Source organism: Mucor mucedo, assembly GCF_025094135.1.
Source record: "Mucor mucedo strain NRRL 3635 chromosome Unknown EV154scaffold_91, whole genome shotgun sequence".
Lineage (NCBI taxonomy): Eukaryota > Fungi > Mucoromycota > Mucoromycetes > Mucorales > Mucoraceae > Mucor > Mucor mucedo.
In genome coordinates this window covers 145,046-167,138 of record NW_026252375.1, presented here as the reverse complement: position 1 = coordinate 167,138, position 22,093 = coordinate 145,046, and the positions used below count along the sequence as shown (strand labels likewise).

Below are 22,093 nucleotides of genomic sequence, written 5' to 3'. Positions count from 1 at the left end.
CCGCTTTAAATGTTTTGGTATCCGTATATGGGCGCTTTTTAAAGCTCCAAAATCATCAAAAAAGCCTTCTTGGCTCAGTTGGCAGAGCGTCTGCCTAGTAAGCAGAAGGTCATCAGTTCAATTCTGATAGAAGGCATTCATTTTTTTGCCAAAATGCAATTTTCGTGTGACGTTTGTCGTATTTTGTTTGGCAAAACTTTCTAAAAAAAAAAAACTCGTTTATAGAAGAGCACGCTAATTTCAATTCATCTTTATACTCTTTTTTTTTTTTCTTGTAGACGCTTGCTCCAGTTCGTATGACCCGCTTTTTTTTTTGGTATTTACACAACGTAAATACAAGCATCATCGCTCAAGAAAACTATTTGGGGTGTTATACATGGTACATCATCTCTCTTAACCCGTTCTAGAAGTTGACAGATGCAAAAAAAATAGTAAACAGTTTCATCAATTTTTAAAATAAAAAATAAATTATCTAATTTAACAGTAAAACGATATACAATTTTACCATTTTCACAAAGACCTTCTTTTTTTATATGTATACATATATTATCATTATCATCCGAACTGTTTATCTTGCTTGATTATAACATCTGATATAAGCTTTCATTTGATCATCGTACATAGCTTGCCTAGTAATCAATATAAATATAATCACTTCAATTACAGACAGGGGCAATGCTAATTTAGAACGTTATTGAATATTATAATGCATCATTAATTTAATTAAACAACTGGAAAAAAACAGTTTTGTTTCTCTCAAATCATAAGGTGCAATACCGGTTATAAAGACAGAAAATATAAGAGCTCCTGGAGTAGCATCGAATAGTAAAACATGTAAAAGTTTCTGTGATGAAAAATAAAGCTAATGTCACTCATGAGTTATGATAAAAAATGAATGATTATTTTACAGCTGAGTAGCGCTCATGGAAGAAAAATAAAAAATAAAATAAAAGTTATTACTTTAAAGGTAACCCAGAGATTTTAAAGAAGCTGGAAGCAACACTGTCCTTATACGACAGAAACATTCATTGTGGATAACTATGATATTCACGAACACTACTCTCTAATGACACTCACCTATCTAACTTTTCTTAGTTGCTGACTGTATTTCAATGACATTTTAGAAATTATATTTATGCGTGGAATCTGTAATAGACTATAGTAATAGATTGTATCATTTATGTGCATATTGAAATAAAGCGAAGGAAAAATAAGCTAAATGGATGAGACCCTTTCATCCTTGGCAAGTATTCCATTATAAGGTTAAGCATTCTTCTTTCTGTATGGTTTTAGATTTACCGTGCTATTATAAAAATAGGATGTAATATTACTAGACATTTATAATATACATTTCAAACATCACACATATTAAGCAGCCTGACGAAAAAAAAGGGGAGGGGAAGTTTAAAGCATCTTCAAGACCTTTACAAGAGAAAGAATATCAGAATTATTTGCTAACAAAAAATAAGATAAATAATATTCAATCTTGAATTTCCATTTGAAGAAAACTTTTCATTATTGATACATTTATTCATTTAATCAATTCTAGGTCTCACTCAGAAGTTAACAAAAAAAAAAAAGCAATAGGGAATGAGAAATGAAGAATTTTTTTTTTGGGTGGCGTCAAGTTCATCAAATGAACCAAAGATAAAAGGTATTTAACTCGCAAGAATTCTATCCCTCATCACTCTGCTTTAGAACATTGAGGGTAGCAAAATGGAAAAGGTTATTCAAGATTCTAATCCGCAAACTATCTTAGGATCTGTACAAAGTCCTACAGTCAAGTGATTTAGGCTCTTACGGCTAGTCTCAACATTGAAAAAAAAAAATGAGTACCCGTCTTTATATCTTCCACTAGAACATATGTAACAGATATATATATATATAAATGGAAATGAAATCGTTATCGATTTGTGAAACAGACGCTTTGGTTGGCGGTATTGAAGTTTAGAAATATCACGTCTACAGGACTGAGCCTTTATACATTTAGATTTTGAAAAAAAAAAAGGCACTTTAACGAGTATTTTAGATGGCTTTTTCATAAAGTCCCTTATCTCTTTCTTCTGATAATGTGTCCAAATGATTCGAAAGTTACTGACAGAGGAAAATTGTGATCTAGGTAGATCGCATCTGGTTCCTCCCCCCCCCCCTTTTTTTTTACCTGAATTTAACGTGCAGGGACAAACTATAATAACTGCTTTTCAAATTCAATAATTAACTTACCACTTTATCATGCAGAATGTGGTATGGCGTGGTTTAAACTATGCATAATTTGGATTTGGTAACTCATTGAAAGTGGTTGTATACCTGCTAACCCAGTATGAACAATCCCCAAACAGATTTGTGATTTAATAATAATAATAAAAAAAATATTACAATGCAACAGATGGGAAAATGGTTTTTTTTTTCTTTCTTTTGAAAAGCGGAATAACACAGAGTAAGATAAAAATGTACGGTGTAATTTGCCACTCTGTTGAACCGACCGAATAAAAAGAGAACGTACTAGCTTTCCAAATTTTTTTTTTTTTATGTTTGGGAAAAATAAAAAAGTGTTCCGAAATGATGTGTTTTAAAAGCGTAGCACCAGCAAATGGATAGTCCGGGGTGGGGGCATTGTGAGCTAGCACGCTTTAATTAATGTCGTGTCTGATTTTGTAGAACAATGCTATTTTTACCAGATCAAACAAAGGATTTCTATTGCAAGAGAATGGAGGGATGCTTATTCTCCTACCAAAGAAAAAAAAAGAAGCTTTTTATTGTGCTTTTGTTTTTTTTTTGAAAGGATCTACGTGTGAGGTTATTATGACATTTTTTTCAGAAAAAAAAAAAAAGTGAGGCATGTTACACATAAAAACGTGGAGACTCTAAGCCACCCCATGTGTAAGTGTAATACTTTTTTTTTTTTTCTTGTACATTATTTTTTTTTTCGCGCACTTTTAAACGGCATGGGCAAACAAAGACAAAAGAAGAAGACACCCAAGCGACGTACGAATCCCATTCAACGAAGACTTGAACAAGGTGTAAAAGAAGGTGCTAGTAACTTGCCTCCACCCACTACTGAACAAGTGACACCTGTTGTCCAAAGAGTAACGCACAATAAAACAGTTTTGAACCCCCTCAAACAATGACAATTATGCATTCTTACACGCTTAAAAAAAAAAAAAAAAAAAATAATAATATAGCTTTCTTCGGAAAACCCAACCGAAAGAGCTTGGTCAGCGGCTTGTATTTCCACCTTGATTTTATCAAACGCTTCTACCCGAAAACTATTGCTGTCTAAAGGTGTGGTACCCATTCTAATTCAACGTCTGAGTGATCCACAACAAGAAGTTCGTGATGAATCGTTGGGTGCCTTACGGTAAGTTCTTCTCCCCCTTCTGAGACCCATTTTCTAATATGTATGAGGATAGAAATATTGCGTCAGTGGATCATAGTGTTGCCAAAGAATATTTCACCAGAAACATTATGGAACCTTTATCCACCCTCCTTCCTCAGGTAAAAAAAAAAAAAAAGAATTGTTTCTTGCATAATACAGTAAAAAAAAAAAAAAGGGCTGAAATGGGATTTATTCCGTAGATTACACAAACAATCGATGCTGTGATAAAGGGAACACCCGCTCAAGATGAAGCAGATGCAGATAGACGGAAGTCAATTTGGGATGTGACTGAAAACTTTATTTACATCATTTGGTGTATTTGGTAAGTTCTCTATTGTGTATCAAATGATCTTTCTGCAATCTCTAATTTTAAAATCATGTTAGTGAAGCGTCTGATAAATACATCAAGGCTATTAATAGAATGAATATCATTACATTCTTGACATCATTTTTGTTATCAGGTGATCAATGCCCTTCGAGAGTGGTCGTAGCAGCAGGTAAGTTGATTGGGGTTTATCTCATGAGTGAGGCTGACTAACTGTTTCTATCAGGACAATGCTTAAACACGCTGACGGATGACAACAAGGATCTGCTTATTGAATTTCAGAACAATCCTCAATACGTGGAATCCTTATTAAATATAATCAAGCATCCTAATGGAAATACCATGGTCCAAGTCTTATCATGCGGTATTATTTTTTTTTTTTTTTTTTTTTGCTTATCAAAGATACCAGATAGAGAAAAAAAAAAAGGGACGCTAATCATATCTTTAATTTTAGCTATTTTAATCAATGTGCGTCAAGTAGTACGACTGACAACATCCTGGGATGAAGATGTAGATGTAGTGAATGAACTGAATAAATTACTGGTACCTGTACTTATCAAGGCACTGGATTATGATATCCAATCTGCGGCTGTGAATACGGTGTCTGCCGTTCAAAGTGGGGTAAAAAAAAAAAAAAATTCCCAATCTTTTAGGACAGTTTGTTTACAGATAAACTAAACCATTTCCCATTCTTCCATTTTTTATGTTTTAAAATAGAAAATCACACCTCATGAGGAATCGGGAGAAATTACCCCAAAACCTAAACAACCCTTAACAAATGAAGAGGTAATTTAAAAAATGGGCAAAGCGGCGGGAACATACAGGACCCAGCAGTAATCTCAAATCTTTTATCCAGATTTACGTTCAGGGTGTGCAAGATAGTCTATCGATCACTCAATTGGCCCTGGAGTTATTAGCTGACATTTGTGTTCATGATGACGATTCAGAAGGTACCTCTTCTCCCACCCCCCCTTTTTTTTTGATGCTTCGTATGTTAAACATTTAGATTATAGAGGATGGATTTCAGGAAATGGATGAAGCCATGGCAGATGAGAACGAAGAAGAGGAAGAAATAAAGGAGGAAGAGGAGGAGGAAGAAGAAGCGGAGGAAGAGTTAATCTGGGGTAAAACATCATCAGCTGTAGACGAGGCCCTGATTCAATCGAACCCTGTTCTTCATGCTTACATACACCAAATATTCCCACAGTTGATCCGTCTTTCTACGGCAACTCCGATTTCTTACCATCAAATGAACCTTTCTCCGCTTGTCACACAGGGCCTTGTGACAACGCATCAACGTGCTTTGGAGTGTCTCAATAATTTCCTCTTGACCATGAACGACTTGCCAAAGAAATACTGGTTTAAACAGTACAGATCCGATGCCGTTCAGTTATGGCGTTGGTTATTTGATATGGCCAATCAGGTTGCAAGTAGTCAACCAGAAGAATGGGCTAGAGATTGTATTTTGGAAATTGTCATTAGTTGTATTTGGGCACTTGGACGTGGACTTGGACAGGATATAGTAAGAAGTGAATCGGAGTTGTATTAGATAATAACCCTAATCTATCTTTTTTTTATTTTTTTTACTAGCCGCTTCATGAGACGGATGTGGGAGCATTATGTGGGACCTATGAGATGATTCCATTGGAATCAATGCGAGTAAAAATAGTCGGCTGTTTGGGTCCAATTGCAATGCGCTCAGGAGATGTTCAGACAAACAAAGTAAGTGGTAGCACAAACAGAGATGTGTAAAATTAATTTTAGTAACTCTTTTTCTCATTAGACAATCGGTATCTTTATTATGAATTTGTTAAATGACAAGACAACCAAACCAGCTGTTGTAGTTGAAGCACTTGACTTGTTATTTGATGTTTACAGTGATGCCCAATTTGATTATGATTTACAAGTATTTGTCGAAGGCGCCTTTTTAAATAATTTGAAACAGATACTCCCATCCATTCGTTCCATGGTATGTTCTCTTCTTACCCCACCTTTTTTTTTTTTTTTTTTTTAACTTTTTTTCTCTCTCAGGTAAAATCCATTGATCGTAGAAAGAATTTTGACCTCAGAATGAGAGGTGATGAAGCACTAGACAATTTAAACGCTTTTATTAAATATAAAAAAACCGAGAGAAAATAATCTTTTTTTTTTTTGTCTAAACCAATCAATGTCGTTCCATGGGATAACAAAAAAAAAAAAAAAAAGAGTGAAATGATAAAAAATATATGCTTTATTATATCATGTAAAATTAAAAAAAAAAAAAAAAAAGAAGGGTTTTAGCAAACAGGGTGCAGTTTTTCAGGGTTGTTCATCATAACGTAATCTGTATATATTTTTATCTTTTTTTTTTTCTCTTGACAAATATTTGCGTGGGAATTCCTTAATTGAAACCTTACAAATAGTCCTTTGGAGTCACACAGAAATAAAGGACCCTTTTTTGTAAATGATTATCAAGTCCGATTTCTTATAAGAAAGGGAAGCGGGATTCTCCCTTTCTTTTTTTATATATTTTTCTTTTTTATCTTTTTTTTTTTTTTATAAAACACAATATTAACTTTATGGGATTCAAATTACCCTTTCGCTATAATGATCCAAACTTTCAAGTTTTCTTGGTCGGATTTATCTGTTTCTGCTGTCCCGGTATGTTCAATGCCTTGAACGGTATGGGTGGTGCAGGTCAGTCTGATCCCAAAACTACCAATGATGCAAACACTGCCTTAGCAGTTACCTTTACTGTTTGTTCCTTAATTGGTGCCCCTGTGTAAGAAACACAACCAAATGATGAAAAAAAAGTTATAAAATTATTAACTTTTTTTTTATAGTTTCAATATCTTTGGTCATCGTATTCTTGTTCCTGCTGCACTTGCCTATCTTCTCTATGTGGGTTCTTACCTTACAACAAACGCTGCATTCACAATTGCTACTGGTGCCATTCTTGGTATCGGTGCCGGTTTCTTATGGACAGCTCAAGCCGGTATCATGATGTCTTATCCTGACGAAAAAGATAAGGGTAAAGCCTTTTCGATCTTTTGGATGGTTTTTAATTTAGGCGCCACTGTTGGTGCTGCCATTCCATTGGGTAACAACTTTACCAACGATGATGGTGCAAACACTGTCAAGATTGGCACTTACATTGGTTTCATGTGTATCATGGGTTTTGGTGCCTTCCTCTCTTTAGCTCTCTTACCCGCACACAAAGTCATTCGCTCCAATGGTTCTCCTGTATCCCTTCATAAATTCTCCAACTGGAAACGAGAGGCTGCCGAAATCTTCAAGTTATTTCTGGACTGGAAAATGATTTGTTTAATCCCTCTGTTTGCTGGTTCAAACTGGTTTTACACCTATCAATTTCAAGTTTATAACGGTGGTGGCTATTTCACGCTTCGTGCTCGTTCTTTAAATAATTTATTGTACTGGCTTTTCCAAATTATTGGCGCTGGTGTCTTTGGTTGGTTGCTCGATTGGGCTAAACTCGGAAATCGTAAAACGCGTGCTATTCTCGCCAATACCTTTATTTTAGCTGTCTTGTGTGCTTCTTGGATTGGTTGTATCTTTGTCCAAAGAAACTTTACCTACGATAGTGTCAAGGTCAAGGGTTATGTCCAAGAAGATATCTATTCTCCCAATTATGCTGGTTATGTCATCCTCTACGCTGTCTTTGGTTTCGTTGATGCTATCTATCAAGGCTTTATTTACTGGTTGCTTGGTACAATGACAAATGACACCGAACGTGCTTCCAGATACGGTGGATTCTATAAGACCATCCAAAATGCCTTTGCAGCTGTTTCATCTCAAGTGGATGCAGTGCATACACCTTTTATGACACAAGTTTATATTAACTTTGCATTGGAAGGTGTGGGACTTCTCTTGACCTATATTGTTTGTTTCAAGGTGACAGATGTCACGGTGGAACAGGTGGATAACTTGATTGATGGTCATACTCCCGAAGTCATGGTCGGTGGTCAAATCGAAACCATTGAAGATGGTGGAAGTATGGAAAAGAACAATTATACTATTTCTCATTCCTCTTAAAAATCATACCTCTCTCTCTTTTTTTTCTCTCTCTCTCTTTTGTAATATAATATAATAAATAATTTTTATTCCCCCCCCCCCTTTTTTTTTTCATCCCCAAAATCTATTTTTACCCTTTTTTTTTTTTTTTTGTCGGGCGTGTCACAAACGAGCTTTAAAATATAATGCACGGGAAACTAGACCCTAATTTTTTTCTTTGGTAAGCAATTCATAATAATTATATATAAAAGTGTCATTTCTCTTTGTAGCACTGATATGTCAAAATATAGGTGACCAATATCAAATAATTTTGTGTCCACGAAACACCAAAAAAAATAAAAAAACTATATCTTTATACGTTACACCATTATATTGCATTCCCAGTAAAAATATTAATAATGAGAGTTGTAGCTAAATTTGATCACCCACCCCCAATTGTGATACCTCCGAAGAGATCGGAGAGAAAATAAATAGGTGCTCTCATGGCTAAAAATATCGCCCTGCTATTCCCTTATAATTTTTTTTTTTTTTTTTTGGGCAAAAGGATAAGTTTCTCATTGGTATCCCTTAGACCAGTGATGTTCCTCTTTCATTGGCGTTATAATATACGTGAGCATGTCTGTTTGTGAATCTAGAGTTTTCTAATCTTTGAATTATCTTGACAGGGTCTGTGGTAATACTAATTCGATCATAAGTTCTAAATATTATTATTTGGTCCCCCCCCCCCTTATGATTGGAAGCTCGTATTTTAATGGTTAAATTTAGTATTTTTAAAAAAATATCAAACTAAAATTAGGTTCATTGTCTATCATAAAAGCTCAACATTTGACATCATTTACTCTTCAAGAGGAAGATAGATAAATTTATTAGTCAATAAGTTCCCTGGAGGAGGTGTTGCAAAAATCTTTTTTTTTTTCATTAGTGTATTGCTTACCCACATCTTCTTAAAGTTTATCCATGTTATTAAAGGATAACTCACTTCCTCCGAGTCGTTGTCTGGCAGTAACTCTACCCTTATTCAAATTGCCCATCTTCCACTTATTAACCGCATTAGACTTTATTCTTCATTCTGAAGGGGGTTTTTAACATTCGTGCTCGGTAGTTTTTCCACACTTTGTAACATTCATTCTTGGAAATTCTTGTGCTCAACAAAAACGATCTTTCCTGTTGTGCGCGTCTTGTGATTCTTAGCAAAAAAAAAAAAAAAAAAAAATTGGTTTTTGGTGGAATGCTCTTACTGTACTGATAGATACTCCTTCTTTTGGTATTTCTTCAACATTGAAAGCTTGTTTGCTATTTTCATCAGATTTTATCTAGTTTACCATCGTCACACATAAGACTATTTGTTCGTTGATCGCCTCTTGTAAGTGCATTTTTTGCAAAATCCTTTCTTGTAGACACCACTGTGGATTTCCTCAATCATTACTTGATTCAGCTTATTGGGTATTAAAAAATCGCATGTTGTAATCTTCAGCAGTTTCATTTATTCTTTTTTTTTTTTTCATCGGTGTAGCGCGAATCGTTTTTGTTGGATCCGGGGACTTATATCTTTTTTTCCATATTCTCTGACCAACGTATTTCTAATTTTGATTCCATCGTACCCTCTATTTCTTGCTTGCCCTCGCATGATTCATAATGTAGTTTTTCCCTTTTTTTTTTTTCGTAGGTTCCTGACAAACAATCCTGGTATTCTTTCAACATATCCTTCAATATTCTTCACCACTCTTCTCTTAGTGCTTATGAACATGAAGTTTCCACCGAGATAAAAAAATGTATACCTGTAGGGTACAAAAGCATGGGCATCAAGACGAAGGTTCTTGGCAGTCCTTCATCATTAATTCAAGCGTGCTTGTTCACATGCGATGCTTTCGTTGTTCATTCTTTAACACTTCTTCATCACCAATGCTTGGCTTTGACAAGTTGGATCGCGTTCAAATTTATTATGACAGGAATCTTTTTCTGATTTCATTGCTCCCTTTCATTGTAGGTTTTGATTCGTTCATTCGTACACTATTTTCACACCAGTTTTATCCGTCTAAGTCTTTATAGTTGCTGTTCAAATCCATATTGACAGTCTTGTCAAGTAGGGTGGAATCCTGAAGATTGTTTAAGTAGAGTCTCAAAAAGGAAGCGAAAAAAATGGTGCATAACGAAAAAGATTTTATTTGGGCCTATTATAATATCGAGTGATTCTGGACCAATAAGTTGTATTGGTGCCAAAGTTTATAATTGTCTGTTTATTTATTTAAGACCGATAATAAGATCTTGTCTCAGCTGCAAATCATTACTGATACCCCTTCTGATCTTGATTACCTGGAGCCAATGTCTACACCAACGTCCCTTTTTTTTGAGTGGAATCTAAAAAAAAAAAAAAAGTCCCATTTTATGTTCTATAGTGATTGCAGTTAGAACAAGGCAGAGATTCTAGAATTCACATCCAATTAACAAGATAAACTTTGCCCATTATATAATAATCATAAGATTTGTAAACAAAAAAATAAGATTCATAATCGTAGCAGGGCATGGCGGATGCACCTTAGTTTTTTTCTTTTGGCTCGCTGTTTTTTTCTTTTATCATTTTTACTCCATTTCTGAAAACCCTATTTACAACACGTTCCACTAATTGATACATGCTATTATTCTAAGGACCGAGTTCCGGATTGTTTGTATATATTAGGGGAGGGATATTTGCAGATGTTGAGTAAACAAAATAAAATCTGACGTAAGCTCTTGTTTATCAGTTTACGAATAAAACCCGTTCACACACACTTTTTTTCCCTTCTTCCCTTTTTATAAATATATATATATATTCATCACATGTATCTTTTTGGAATATGTGAAAAGGTTAGTTAATAACAACTTTTTTTTTAAAAAGAAACGCTAACATCATACGTCTTTTTTTTCAAAGTATACCTTCGGTATGACCTTCGCTTCGCTTCGGTAAATTTTTTTGGCCTTCACTCATGGTATGGTATCGCTGCGCTTTTTTTGCAATAAAATAATTAATATTTAAAAAAAAAATAATAATAATAATTAGGCAATGGACCCAACGATCCATTGATATTTTGGGTAAAACTGCCTTGTTCTTTACAAAACAAAAGGGGGGGCTGTTCTTCTGGCAAGTATTTAATATCCAGCTCTCGTTGGAAGTGGTACCTTGGTGGACGGTTTCGATGGGTCGTAAAACAACAGCCACAGGGGGCGAGCTAACTTTGGGTCACCACAAGAAGCCAGAATTTTTAATAGGGGGAGGCGGGAGGACGGATTATTCCCTCCCTCCTCCCAACATAACGATCCCATAGTATTGCGCATTCTGATTCTTGCCCATCTTGCTGGGAGTATAGCCCTAATTCAAATTGGTTGAAAGACCATATAAGGTCGCACTTAACACCACAAGAAACATCGCTCGAAATATCGATCAAGGTTAAGAAAGACACATACAACTTTCGTGACGCGACGTCATCTCTGAAGGATAGCAAGAGACCTAAGATTACAAAAGAAAACGTCCGAGCTTTGGCCCCTGTCACTACGATAGTTAAGCCATGGAACTCGGATTTACCACCAAATCTTAAAATCCTCGCAAGTCAGCAAATTCTTGATCAAGCAAACCAGGTCTCATTACAGCAGTACCCAATAGCGCACAGCTTTTTAAAACAGGGCCCTAGGTGTCGAACTATCGGATTTACCGCTTCATCTTTGGAAGTTCACACCACCTACCGATACTGAAAGTCATGATAGAACAATGGTCAAGATAGTTCAGTTCTTGTTGACAGATTTTTGTAGCAAATATTACAGAAATCCCGCCTATCAACCAAGGACAGAACGTACATTTTGGATAGATCGCGTTGTCCCTATTTTTCAGATTTTCGGTAATCATAGTCAGCTTCTAGGATTTCAATGGTGTGTAGTCTCGACCGATGAGCACATGGAGTTCATAATGGACCCGGGATACCTGGATGCGTAACTGCGGGAGTCAAGAATAAAGATGGATTAGATTATGATCTGGATTCCCAAAGTCGTCTTATCATGGAAGGCTCAAGCAAAATCGTGTCCGAGGGAGATATCGAGGTAGGGCCCCGATCTTTCTTCTTACAAGACTTTATCTTGCCAGTGTTAAAAAAAAAAAAAAAAAGGCAAGATTTATAGCGCAAACACGCGGTGGTAATTCTCGGAGGTGGTGATTCTTGGTGGGGAATTAATGCTCGGAGGTGCTGACGGCTCGATTCTTATAGCATCGGGTCTTATACGCAAAAGGAAGTACGGTCGTCAACGATTCCGGTTAATTTCAACAATCGATCATTATGGATACATATATTCGAGCTGATTGCATACTTGCATAAGTCACTCCTTGCGCAAGAAAGCTTGTTTGAGACGATCATGAAAGAAGACGCTGGGTTGATTCCAGTTGAAGATGCTGATCGTGGTTTAAATGTTCTATCAGTGAAATAAATAATACTTTGTTTTTAAATTTCATAAAATAAAATAATCCTAAAAACTTCTACTTTGGTTCTTTATTGACTTTTTATCTCATTTTAATTGATCTACCCCAAAAGATGTCTTTTTCTTTACTACACAATAATAATAAAAAAAAAAGACTTCACGCCATAATGATCTAGATAGATGTTTCTGTTTTATGTAATGAGGCTGAAACATACGACTAATTAATCAAATAATAACAAATAAAATACAAATCATTCTGACATAAGCCAAGCTCGTCTTGTTTATCAGTCCCACGAATAAAAACCCGTTCACACACTTTCTCCCCTTCTTTCCTCTCTCTCTCTTTTTTTTTTTAAAAAAAGCAATAGATATTGTGAAAAGGTTAGTTAATAACGATATTTCTTCTTCTTCAAGAACGCAAAAATAACACCTCTTTTCTTTTTAAAAAAAACAGGTATTTTCCAATATCTGCTTTGACTAGGTCTTCACTAAATAGGGGTGAAGACCTGTGATTTTCTGACCTTAAATCTTTAGGTCAGAAAGTCGCGTCGTCGTCGTTGGGGGACTTGCTAAAGTTGTTTTCTTATTTCTGTTAACGGATTTCTGTAGCATTTTGATACAGAAATCCGATCTACCAGTTCAAGGACAGAAAGGACTTTCTGGATAGATCTAGTAGTCCTGATCTTCCAGATCTTTGGTGACCACAGCCAGTTGCTTGGGTTCCAATGGTGCGAAGTATCGACCGACGAGCATATGGAGTTTATAATGGACCCTGATACCTGGATGCGCACTGCGGGAATAAAGTACCATGATGGGCTAGGTTACGATCAGGAGTCCCAAAGTCGCCTGATTATGGAAGGCTCCAGCAAAAGTATCACAAGGGAAGACATAGAAGCATACCCAGGAAGACACAATCAAAAATCTCCATTTTTCAATTGAGATTCTTAATTCGTTCATCCGAAGAAATTCAATGGCCTCCTATACAAGCCTTTGTTCTGTTGTGGTATTTTCAATCCAACAATGTGTCTGTAGGACAATTACACTTACCGAAACCAAGCTGGATTCTTATAACATTGGGTCATATACGCAAAAGGAAAGTACTGGCGTCAACAATTCCGCAGTCAGTTTCAATAATCGATCATTATGGATACATATTTTCGAGCTGATTGCATACTTGCAAAAGTCACTCCTTGAGCAAACAAAGTTTGTTTGGAGACGATGATGAAGGAAAAAGCTCACTGGCGGGGTGCGCTTTTACATTTGTTCTGCAAAATGGGATTCATATCAGATTAGACATTTTTTGCTAGACTTTGAATAAATATGTTTTTAAAAATAAAAGTCTGCTATTATAAACATTTGTTTATGTTCTTTTGGCCTTTTTGTATTATTATTTTGAATTGATGGACCTCTCAGAGATGCCTTTTCTTTAATTACCTAAAGACTTTTACACCATCATAATTAATATCGTCAGTTCCCTTATTGGTCAATTAAAATTAAATGTCGTAATTTCAACACCAGTTGAGTCCCCCCCAAACGTCTTTCAAGGTTACACACTGTGAGAGTCCCAAAGTTAGATTGGTGGACAGATGAGCAAACACATATTTTTGATAATATTTAAAAAATCCAGTATAGTTTAGTCTTATAAAAGTCGATGAAGAACCATACACAGAGTGGTAAGGAAGAATTGAAGTGGAGGATCGTACGAGTTGAAGGGATGAGCAAAGCTTGAATAAGCGTGACGGTGTTTCTGACAAATGCTCATGTCATGGCCCTGATAAAAAATGAGGCGTTCCCCAAAGATGAAAAGGGGTTCATGCAAGTTTTGTAAAAGAAAAAAAAAAAAAAACTTTCTTCTTCATCTTTTAGATACATATCATGTCTGCACCCGCCAAAGTTTACGTGGTTATTTACACGGTCTATCATCATGTCCATAAGTTGGCTGTGGAGGTCCAAAAGGGTTTAGAATCCACCGGTGTTCAAACAAAGATGTTTCAAGGTAAAAAAATAAAAAAAATCATGAATATTACGCGTTAATTTTTTTCTTAATTAATTAAAATTTCATTATGCTTAGTGCAAGAAACTTTGCCTGAAAGTGTATTAAAGAATATTCATGCTCCTCCCAAGCCCGATTTACCCATTATTCGCCCTGAACAATTAAATGATGCAGACGGTATTTTATTTGGCTTCCCCACAAGGTAAAGATAATGAGAGAGAGAGAATACCACTTGATTGTTAATTTTAATTTATTCATGAAAACCAAATTTAGATTTGGTTCGATGCCTAGTCAAGTGAAAGGGTAAGGGTGAATAGAATGGGAAAAAAAAAAAAGTGTAAAAGGGGGAGCTAATAAAACATGTGTTATTGATAGGTTATTGGATGGCACCGGTGCTGCATTTGCTAAGGGTACATTACACGGTAAATTTGCTGGTACATTTTTCAGTACGGGGTCTCAACATGGTGGACAAGAGACAACTGCGTTGACTACCATTCCATTTTTTACACATCAAGGTATGACTTACGTGCCACTGGGTTTCCCACCTCAACTGAACGACAACACTGAGATTGTGGGTGGTTCAGCTTATGGAGCTGGTACGATTGCTGGAGGCGATGGATCCAGGTCACCTACTATCAAGGAATTACAGGTTGCTCATATCCAGGGACAACAATTTGGTAATCTAATTCGAGCTTATGTTCGAGGTAAAAATGCCTTTGCTGCAGAAGAGTCCTCAAAATAATAATAATAATAATAAAAAAAAAAAATGTTTATTTTTTTTTCGAATTAAACAGTGAGAGATTTACTCAGTTCTTGAATTACTTTATCCCAATTGTGAGAGTTGGAGATATCATCAAAGAGACTGGATTTATTTTCAGTGACAAAAGTAACGAGTTCGGAACTTTTTGTTTCAGCACTTTTATAACAGTGTCAGATTTTTTTTTTTTCCTTATTAAGAGTGTACTTACTTGGAAATATGTTCAGATGTGGCGAGTAATATATGATGTAATCGAATGATGAGTTCAGGAATATAAATTTGTCGAACGTCAGATGATACTACATGAATTCATTTTTCAGCAATTTTCCTTATGTCTAACTCCCTCCACCTTTAGTTTACCTCCTTTTAACCAATTACTTTCCAAGATATCTAAAATGGAGTCTTCCAATTTTAATGTCTGTCTTTCCAACTCATCTCGCCATGCATAAATATCTTGAAGATCCTTGAGAGAACCTCTATGAAGAAAAATAAGAAGATAAGCCATCCCAATCCCACCACCAAATAAACTAATAGAGATACTTACGAATCTTTGGGCCGTGAGGAGAGTAATGTTTCCCATGAGGGATACTCTAAAAAGACATTCACGACTTTTTGGTTTAAATGAAACGTACATACCGCTTCATCCTTCCAACACAACACTAATTTTTCATACAGGTACGAAGGAATCGTTTCAAACACTTTTTCCGCAAGCTGTATTTGACGTTGTGACAGAAAATAATTGACCAGCTCATTGGCGGATTTTATCGCTTCCGGAATAAGTTCATCATCCACTAATAACCAATCGAGGGCACGAAAGAACATGTCATATCGAGTATCGGTGATGGGTCTCATGTTAAATGTGGTGCTACCCGGGATCTTTTGCGCTACCGCCTTTTCATACAGATTGTTGTTGGTACGGATTAAAATCATTGGCATATCGAGGCCTACTTCTTTTCCAAGCTGACAAAGCACTCTGCATTCTTCCCTATCTCCATCAAATTCTGTCTTGATATGATTAGCACATGACACCCTCAATAATAAGAAAAGTGTGTGTTGTGTGTGTAAGTGTGTGTGTGTGTTTACCTTGGAGGAAATTGGAATAGACGAGTATTTGATCATGTAAAGATAATCTGGCTGCATAAGAAGCAATCACGATTGGACGAAATGTGTGTGGTTGAGCATTCAGTTGAACATAGGCAGCCACAAGAGCGGTTGAATAGGGATCTTCTTTCCAACCGAAATATTTTCTTCCAAACAAGATCCAAGTGGATACAAATCTCAGGGTATTTTCACGACAGAAATCATTCACACACAGATCTGCGGTATGTGTGTTTTTGATCAGACCATCATAGAGAGTGCGAATCATGTGTGTGACAGTGCCATTCAGCATAGACGATTGAATACGGTGAAATAAGATGCGAGGGTCACCCTTTTCCAAGATCTCGTCCTTTTCTAATGCGATGCGGATCCTCTCATCTGTTATTTCCACTGTCTTTCCATCCATTGTATCTTCTACAAGTCCATTCATGCATATCCAAATCACATCCTCAAAGGTCTTTCCCACTAGTTCACATTGTTCCTTTATATTGCCACATAGTGTATAATACAATGCCTGTCCATATTTGCCTAACCCCTCATGTTTCGCCATGTGTGTTACACAATCCCTCCAAGCAGATCTTTCCTTTGTATCGACAGATGTTGTAGTATCATCATCTAAACAGTACACCACGGTCAAAAAAAAAAAATCCCCCTCTTTTTATATATATACATATATATTGGGACCTTCCCCCCGCCCTCCCCGCTCTTACCTAGTGCAATGCGATTATAGTGAATATATTCGTTAAACACATAATCCAACGTCTTTTGACCATCTACAGCGGGTGTCAAATCGCCATGTCGTAGTTGCTTAAATCGTGCCTGATATAATTGTTCCAACGCATCATCCACATGCCTTCTTTTGGCAGGTCTTTCGTCGTCCTGTCTTAGCATGCGATTCTTTCGAACAATCACGTTTAATTCTTCTTCGATTTCCTGTTCAATGATTTCCAGCTCCATTATTTTTTCGGCCAAGACGTGATCGATGGGGATTTTAGAAACCCATTGTCGAATAGACTATAGAACATGTGTGAGCTTTGATGATGTACACGGGGGGGGGAGGGGGGGTAGCTTACGGCATAACGATGAACGATCGACTTGTTTTTCGTACTGCACACATTTTAAAAAAAAAGTTAGATGACGAACGTTAAAAAAAAAAGACTCGCTTTCCATTGGTACCTTGCCAAGACAGCTAACAGCTCCCAGGTATGATTTTCGCAGGACAGGAATGGGTCACTATTTTTTTTTTTTTAATAAGTATACGTCCAAGACAAAAAAACTATGGCCATGCTGTCTTATTATTTTTTTACCCATTTTGAGATAAGGATTCATATTCTTTAGCAATTTGTAGAGCTGTACTATCCGAGCCAGACTTTAATATCTGTGCAAACTGGTCAAATATATCAGCCATTGATTTTAAGGTGATCAAAAAAGGTGAAGGATAAAAAAAAAAGAGTGACGACTTCCCTGTGTGAGCAACCCCCGCTTGTATTAAATACATTTTTTTTTTTTTGATTTCTTTTTATTTTTATTTTTTTGTCACAGTAATTGTTACAATGTTTAATCAAAAACCAGCCTTCAAGTTTGTCATCAAATCTAAACTTGAAGTACCTAATACGGTATCTGATAAAAAGGAAACCTCAGTGACAACTGTACCTAACCCAGATGACCGTAAACGTAAACGTACCGAGGGCTCTGCTCCCATAGCCACTAAAAAAGTAAAGCCCATCCTGTAAGAAAAAAAAAAAGAAAGGAATGCAAGACTAAAAAAAAAGGGCTCTCTCTTTTTTCTAGATTCATAGCCAATTATTAAAATGGAACAAAAAAAAGGAAGAATTGAAACAACAAGATTTAACAGAAGCCGAAAAGCAAGATGCTAAGAATGATTTCGCCGATATAGATGCTTTGACTTGTTTGTTATGTCAACGCAAATTCAAGTCCAAGGCGGATTTAACCAGACATTTGGACCTATCCGACCTGCACAAAGTAAAAATTAAAAAAAAAAAAAAAAAGCTATCTCTCATTAGTTCTCGTAGAATAACTTAAAGGTGCCCTCTATGGTGAGTAAGGCCCTGTTGAAACTCAACTTCAAGTCAGAAGTCAAGGAAGAACAAGAGGTAGAATATCGTAACCGTGCAGCAGAGAGAAAGACAAGCTTATGGACAACCGGATAAACCCGTCTTATCACCTCCCGCTTCACCACCAAGACAACCTTCACGTGAACTGTAAAACAAAAAAAAAAAAATTGTTCTTACCCCCCCTTTTCCCATTTTTTTTTTTTTTTTTTATATATTGTATTCACCAAAAAAAAAATAACCTTTTTTTTTTTTTTTGATTGCTAAACTTTTTTCTAGTGCTGCACTTCCAAAGGCATCGATGTATACACCTATTGGCGATGACAACAAGGGAGCTCGTATGCTGGCTCAGATGGGTTGGAAAAAAGGTGAAGGTTTAGGTAAAGATGGTACAGGTATTCTGGATCCCGTCAAAGCAGAATCTTATGGTCAAAATGCTGGTATTGGTTCTACACCCAAGAGAGATGCTGGTGATGGAAACTATAGAACAAGAACTGTAAATGTAGTAAGTCTTCCCACCCTTTTTTTTATTATTATTATTATTGTTGTATTTGGCATCTTTTGTTTCTATTATTATTTTTTTTGGTATATATACATGTAAAGAAAGGGATCCATTCTAATACAGATACAGGCACGTCAGAGGTACCTTGGCGATCGAAAATAAATCATTCAAAAAATCTACAATAAAAAAATAAAAAAATGAAGACTTTTTTTTTTTTTTAATATATATCCCTTTTTTCAACCTGATTCACTACCAAAAGGCCAATGATTTGACTGATAAAACATGATGATCTTATTACCATTCTCCTTTCTATTTAATGAATACCGCACATAAACAAAAAAAAAGGGGGGGGGGGAGGTCTTTTAGTCTTTGACAGCAATAGTTCGTTTTACGCACTCTCTCTCTCTCTCTCTCGCTCTGTGTATGCGTGTTTTAATTAAAAAAAAAAAAGAAGGGGGTTATCTATTTCCATACATCACCACTTAAAAGATCATCATCGTTGTCTGTATAGGACGAATGATTCGTATGGGAAAATTGGTCTGGCCATTGCCATTGAGGGGCGTCTTCTTCAGAAGGAGAGGCCGCGATGTGTTGAGGAGTGGTGGATGCATTAGAATAGGATATAGGGGGAGGAGCTGACTCTCGTACGGTTTGTGGAGCTTGTGGGGCTTGTGGGTATCGGGGTTTAGGAGTTGAATGAACAACAGGCTGTTTAGAAGGAGTTGAAAAAGAAGGCTGGACCATCTTTTTAGACGATGATGAGGAAGGATGATGTACAGTAGGAGTACTAGCACTGCTACTAGGATGCCTGTGTATATTGGATAAAGTAGGCTTTCTGACAGGTGTCGGAAGCGTCTTTCTAGACACCTCTTCATCATCATCAGACATATCATCTACTACCACATAATTGTCTTTTCCTTGCTTGATAATGACATCAATGCAACCTTCTCTTGTTCCCAATAAACTTTCTTCATCTCCATTCACCACCGCCTTGTTCATCTTTCGATCATCGTATCGACTCGTTTGACTGATTCCGCCATATCTCTGCAATCTGCGTTCCTGACGGGCCTGCCGCCAAAGAGGTACACGAAAATCAATGACGGGATAATTGTAATCCCCAAATACCATCTTTCGACTGGCAGCAAACAAAATTTCCATCTCGTCATGGGGGTCAGGGTCCTCAAACTCTAACGGCTCTGAATCCATCTCTGCCATGCTCTCTTCATTCATGCCTCGACTCGAGTTGAGGAACCGTGAGGTCGGTGCGGGTTCCAACCAATGTTTTTTCGTGGTCATATTAGAATAACGCAAGCCTGCCATGATACGCGATGTACGACTACTGCCCATATGCGGTACTCCCTCTGAAGGTTCAAATGCTCGATAATTGAACCCTGATCCATTCAATGTATCCAGTGTGTCCATCACTACATCTTTCAGTCCAAATGAATCTCGAATCGCTCGTCGTACCGGCATACGTGCAGAATGCACATTTTGGTCGAAATAATCCTCATATGAAAACGAGAATCTTTTTATATATATATATTAGTTCTATGTACGGAGGGGTTGGAGTATGAAATACACTTACGAGTGAGCAATAGCAAAAGGCACCATTTCAATACACACAAGGAAATCTTGAATAGCGACTGAGATATGTTCCGCTACAAGACAAAAAAAAAAAAAAAAAAATGGTGAGTTTCAACTGGAAATGATACTCGGTTGTCTACTTACAATCTGGAATCACACCCGCAAAAACTAACAAGGCAACTACCACACTCTGCCAAAAGGAAAAGAAAATGATGGCCTTGACACATAGAAATTTAGGCAAAGGTCTAAACAGAAAAAAAAGGAGAGAGGGTTCAAAAAAAAAAAAAAAAAGTCGTTCAGAAACGCCAAGATAATATGCCAATAAATAAATAACGCTTACCTAAAGGCAGTTAGATCTTTTTTGGTTGCATAAAAAAAGACCATTAAACACCATAAACTCAAACAGACGCTGAGATTGTAAAAGAAAGTCAAGTAGAAATACGAGCTTGAGGCAGAAAAGTCACCCTCGTGGTATTTCCCCGTGGCTTTCAGGATCATGGTCAGGATGGCCAAGACGGGCTTGACATAGACAAACTGTAGGATACCTCGCTTCACAAACAAAAAAGTATAGGGATCCCCTACAAAGATCTCGCTCGAATAAATGGTACCAGGAAAGAAATTTTCTGTCGGTGGCCTCGAATGGAGCATGATGATTAATGCTCGTTCTCCACCCAACTTGTTTAGCAAAAGGTTGAAAAACGCATAGATCACAAATGCTTCATAAATATCTCGAAATGTATCCACATAGAAAGCTACGTTTAATGAAACAAGTGATATATACGTACTGATACCATAAATAGGCACCCTTTTTTAAAGAAGTTAATATCTCTCTCTTTTTTTGCTTTTCTATTTCACTCACATCCACAAGATACGAATCACCTGTCTTTGTTGATTCTACATACACACACGCACACACAAAAAGTTTTAGTACTCGAAACCAATACACACAGTCTCTTTTTCTTAAGAAATAAAACTCACAGGCTTTCGGTAGTTCTTCCAGTGCAGCCACACAGAGAATAACGATATACAACTTCCAACCACAGTACATAATAAAGCAAGTTGTATTAAAATGGGTTGAAATTCGGAACCTGCACCTCCATCACCATAATTATCCATTATCTCAAAATTGCCAAGAGATTTAATCAAGAAAAAAATATATATATATAAAAAAAAAAGGGTTGTATTTTTTTTTATTCCAAAGCGACGTCAACACTTACAGCGGTATGACGACAGTTTTTTTTTCTTTTTTTTTTTCTTTTTTTTTTTTTTTTTTTGTGTGTTGTGTGTGCAAGAGACAATTACATTCGGTTCTTCTGTCAATTGGCTAGTCGGACTTTATTGATGACTAAACAAAAAAGAGAGCATTATGATTCTTTAACCCAGAGTTGTTATCTTGTTAAAGGCTCGGGCATCAACCCCCCAAAAATAAATAAAGGGAGAGATAGATTCATCACCTGGCCTTTTTTTTTAAGCGCATAAAAAAAAAAAAAAAAATGAAAACTATCCAAACCGCTTTTTATAAAATGGCGCGTTTTTTCGTTCTATCTGTACAGCGGTACATATTGAAATCAGTTATTGTCCCCATTGGCTTTATTCTCTGTCTTCTATCACATTTCAACTAATAGTAGACACTATATTCAAAACACTTTCTTCGTACTTTGATCATATTTGTTCATGCCTCTCTCCTCTGCGATGTGTGTGACCTTTAATAACTTTATATCTTTTTTATTTTTTTCAAACAAAAAAAGCATACTGAAAAGTTATTAGAGACTAAAACTAGATATTTTTTTTTTTTTTATTAAATGGAAAAGGGGGATCCTTTTTATTAGGAAAGGATGCGGGAAGACTCTATGAGAGCGTGGTCAATTCCATGTTTTATGTTGGGTTGCTATTAAAATGTCAAAGTTAAATTATATAGGCTGGATAGATAGTGTG

The 22,093-nt window shown here is 36.3% G+C and overlaps 8 protein-coding genes and 1 non-coding gene across 9 annotated transcripts; 7 read left to right on the top strand and 2 right to left on the bottom strand.

Annotated features, from left to right (window-relative positions):
* The first annotated feature begins 63 nt into the window (after positions 1–63).
* On the top strand, positions 64–136 carry EV154DRAFT_t96. Its single transcript has one exon. It is a non-coding gene; the product is annotated as a tRNA-Thr (tRNA).
* Positions 137–2,709: 2,573 nt separating this feature from the next.
* Positions 2,710–5,930, top strand: EV154DRAFT_518820 (armadillo-type protein). The gene is made up of 13 exons (XM_051602674.1): positions 2,710–3,086; positions 3,183–3,358; positions 3,411–3,495; positions 3,577–3,698; positions 3,761–3,873; positions 3,928–4,065; positions 4,156–4,322; positions 4,419–4,487; positions 4,558–4,651; positions 4,715–5,223; positions 5,292–5,423; positions 5,485–5,670; positions 5,733–5,930. The coding sequence occupies exons 1-13, from the start codon at positions 2,877–2,879 to the stop codon at positions 5,838–5,840; spliced, it is 2,109 nt and encodes a 702-aa protein (XP_051454557.1). The 5' UTR covers positions 2,710–2,876; the 3' UTR covers positions 5,841–5,930.
* A 413-nt stretch (positions 5,931–6,343) lies between these two features.
* EV154DRAFT_426301 (major facilitator superfamily domain-containing protein) lies at positions 6,344–7,733 on the top strand (the record flags this gene model as incomplete). The annotated part of the gene is made up of 2 exons (XM_051596298.1): positions 6,344–6,462; positions 6,524–7,733. 2 exons carry the CDS (start codon positions 6,344–6,346, stop codon positions 7,731–7,733), a joined length of 1,329 nt encoding a protein of 442 aa, XP_051454556.1.
* A 2,796-nt stretch (positions 7,734–10,529) lies between these two features.
* On the top strand, positions 10,530–11,676 carry EV154DRAFT_554142 (uncharacterized protein; the record flags this gene model as incomplete). The annotated part of the gene is made up of 5 exons (XM_051605167.1): positions 10,530–10,560; positions 10,750–10,781; positions 10,814–10,892; positions 11,080–11,295; positions 11,378–11,676. The coding sequence occupies 5 exons, from the start codon at positions 10,530–10,532 to the stop codon at positions 11,674–11,676; spliced, it is 657 nt and encodes a 218-aa protein (XP_051454555.1).
* A 413-nt stretch (positions 11,677–12,089) lies between these two features.
* Positions 12,090–13,091, top strand: EV154DRAFT_484450 (uncharacterized protein; the record flags this gene model as incomplete). The annotated part of the gene is made up of 2 exons (XM_051598654.1): positions 12,090–12,152; positions 12,762–13,091. The coding sequence occupies 2 exons, from the start codon at positions 12,090–12,092 to the stop codon at positions 13,089–13,091; spliced, it is 393 nt and encodes a 130-aa protein (XP_051454554.1).
* Positions 13,092–13,976: 885 nt separating this feature from the next.
* On the top strand, positions 13,977–15,053 carry EV154DRAFT_322822 (NAD(P)H:quinone oxidoreductase, type IV). Its single transcript, XM_051594955.1, has 4 exons — positions 13,977–14,148; positions 14,224–14,347; positions 14,419–14,448; positions 14,521–15,053. The coding sequence occupies exons 1-4, from the start codon at positions 14,028–14,030 to the stop codon at positions 14,885–14,887; spliced, it is 642 nt and encodes a 213-aa protein (XP_051454553.1). The 5' UTR covers positions 13,977–14,027; the 3' UTR covers positions 14,888–15,053.
* EV154DRAFT_518811 (107-domain-containing protein) lies at positions 14,876–17,449 on the bottom strand. Its single transcript, XM_051602673.1, has 8 exons — positions 17,308–17,449; positions 17,177–17,233; positions 17,074–17,107; positions 16,711–17,014; positions 15,986–16,615; positions 15,447–15,903; positions 15,263–15,378; positions 14,876–15,201 (listed from the first exon to the last, which is right to left on the bottom strand). The coding sequence occupies exons 1-8, from the start codon at positions 17,406–17,408 to the stop codon at positions 15,110–15,112; spliced, it is 1,791 nt and encodes a 596-aa protein (XP_051454552.1). The 5' UTR covers positions 17,409–17,449; the 3' UTR covers positions 14,876–15,109.
* A 48-nt stretch (positions 17,450–17,497) lies between these two features.
* Positions 17,498–18,880, top strand: EV154DRAFT_518807 (uncharacterized protein). Its single transcript, XM_051602672.1, is given in 6 exon segments — positions 17,498–17,715; positions 17,792–17,983; positions 18,034–18,124; positions 18,144–18,222; positions 18,352–18,577; positions 18,704–18,880. The coding sequence occupies 6 exon segments, from the start codon at positions 17,554–17,556 to the stop codon at positions 18,734–18,736; spliced, it is 783 nt and encodes a 260-aa protein (XP_051454551.1). The 5' UTR covers positions 17,498–17,553; the 3' UTR covers positions 18,737–18,880.
* Positions 18,881–18,929: 49 nt separating this feature from the next.
* Positions 18,930–21,399, bottom strand: EV154DRAFT_518802 (organic solute transporter Ostalpha-domain-containing protein). Its single transcript, XM_051602671.1, has 6 exons — positions 21,137–21,399; positions 21,018–21,052; positions 20,499–20,963; positions 20,303–20,403; positions 20,160–20,232; positions 18,930–20,099 (listed from the first exon to the last, which is right to left on the bottom strand). Exons 1-6 carry the CDS (start codon positions 21,272–21,274, stop codon positions 19,037–19,039), a joined length of 1,875 nt encoding a protein of 624 aa, XP_051454550.1. The 5' UTR covers positions 21,275–21,399; the 3' UTR covers positions 18,930–19,036.
* Between the last annotated feature and the right edge of the window lie 694 nt (positions 21,400–22,093).

Excerpts from the sequence above, each read along its gene's own strand:
- EV154DRAFT_518820 (XM_051602674.1), top strand. The coding sequence starts at position 2,877 with ATGTGTAAGTGTAATACTTTTTTTTTTTTTCTTGTACATTATTTTTTT. Across the intron at positions 3,359-3,410 it reads GAATCGTTGGGTGCCTTACG|AAATATTGCGTCAGTGGATC; the intron begins GTAAGTTCTTCT and ends GTATGAGGATAG. Across the intron at positions 3,699-3,760 it reads TACATCATTTGGTGTATTTG|TGAAGCGTCTGATAAATACA; the intron begins GTAAGTTCTCTA and ends AAATCATGTTAG.
- EV154DRAFT_322822 (XM_051594955.1), top strand. The coding sequence starts at position 14,028 with ATGTCTGCACCCGCCAAAGTTTACGTGGTTATTTACACGGTCTATCAT. Across the intron at positions 14,149-14,223 it reads TCAAACAAAGATGTTTCAAG|TGCAAGAAACTTTGCCTGAA; the intron begins GTAAAAAAATAA and ends CATTATGCTTAG. Across the intron at positions 14,449-14,520 it reads ATGCCTAGTCAAGTGAAAGG|GTTATTGGATGGCACCGGTG; the intron begins GTAAGGGTGAAT and ends TGTTATTGATAG.
- EV154DRAFT_518811 (XM_051602673.1), bottom strand. The coding sequence starts at position 17,408 with ATGGCTGATATATTTGACCAGTTTGCACAGATATTAAAGTCTGGCTCG. Across the intron at positions 16,616-16,710 it reads CTATAATCGCATTGCACTAG|ATGATGATACTACAACATCT; the intron begins GTAAGAGCGGGG and ends TGTACTGTTTAG. Across the intron at positions 15,202-15,262 it reads AAGTAATTGGTTAAAAGGAG|TATCATCTGACGTTCGACAA; the intron begins GTAAACTAAAGG and ends GAATTCATGTAG.
- EV154DRAFT_518807 (XM_051602672.1), top strand. The coding sequence starts at position 17,554 with ATGTTTAATCAAAAACCAGCCTTCAAGTTTGTCATCAAATCTAAACTT. Across the intron at positions 18,223-18,351 it reads AGACAACCTTCACGTGAACT|TGCTGCACTTCCAAAGGCAT; the intron begins GTAAAACAAAAA and ends ACTTTTTTCTAG. Across the intron at positions 18,578-18,703 it reads GAACAAGAACTGTAAATGTA|GCACGTCAGAGGTACCTTGG; the intron begins GTAAGTCTTCCC and ends ATACAGATACAG.
- EV154DRAFT_518802 (XM_051602671.1), bottom strand. The coding sequence starts at position 21,274 with ATGGATAATTATGGTGATGGAGGTGCAGGTTCCGAATTTCAACCCATT. Across the intron at positions 21,053-21,136 it reads GGAAGAACTACCGAAAGCCT|AATCAACAAAGACAGGTGAT; the intron begins GTGAGTTTTATT and ends GTGTGTATGTAG. Across the intron at positions 20,964-21,017 it reads GTGATTCGTATCTTGTGGAT|GGTGCCTATTTATGGTATCA; the intron begins GTGAGTGAAATA and ends TCTTTAAAAAAG.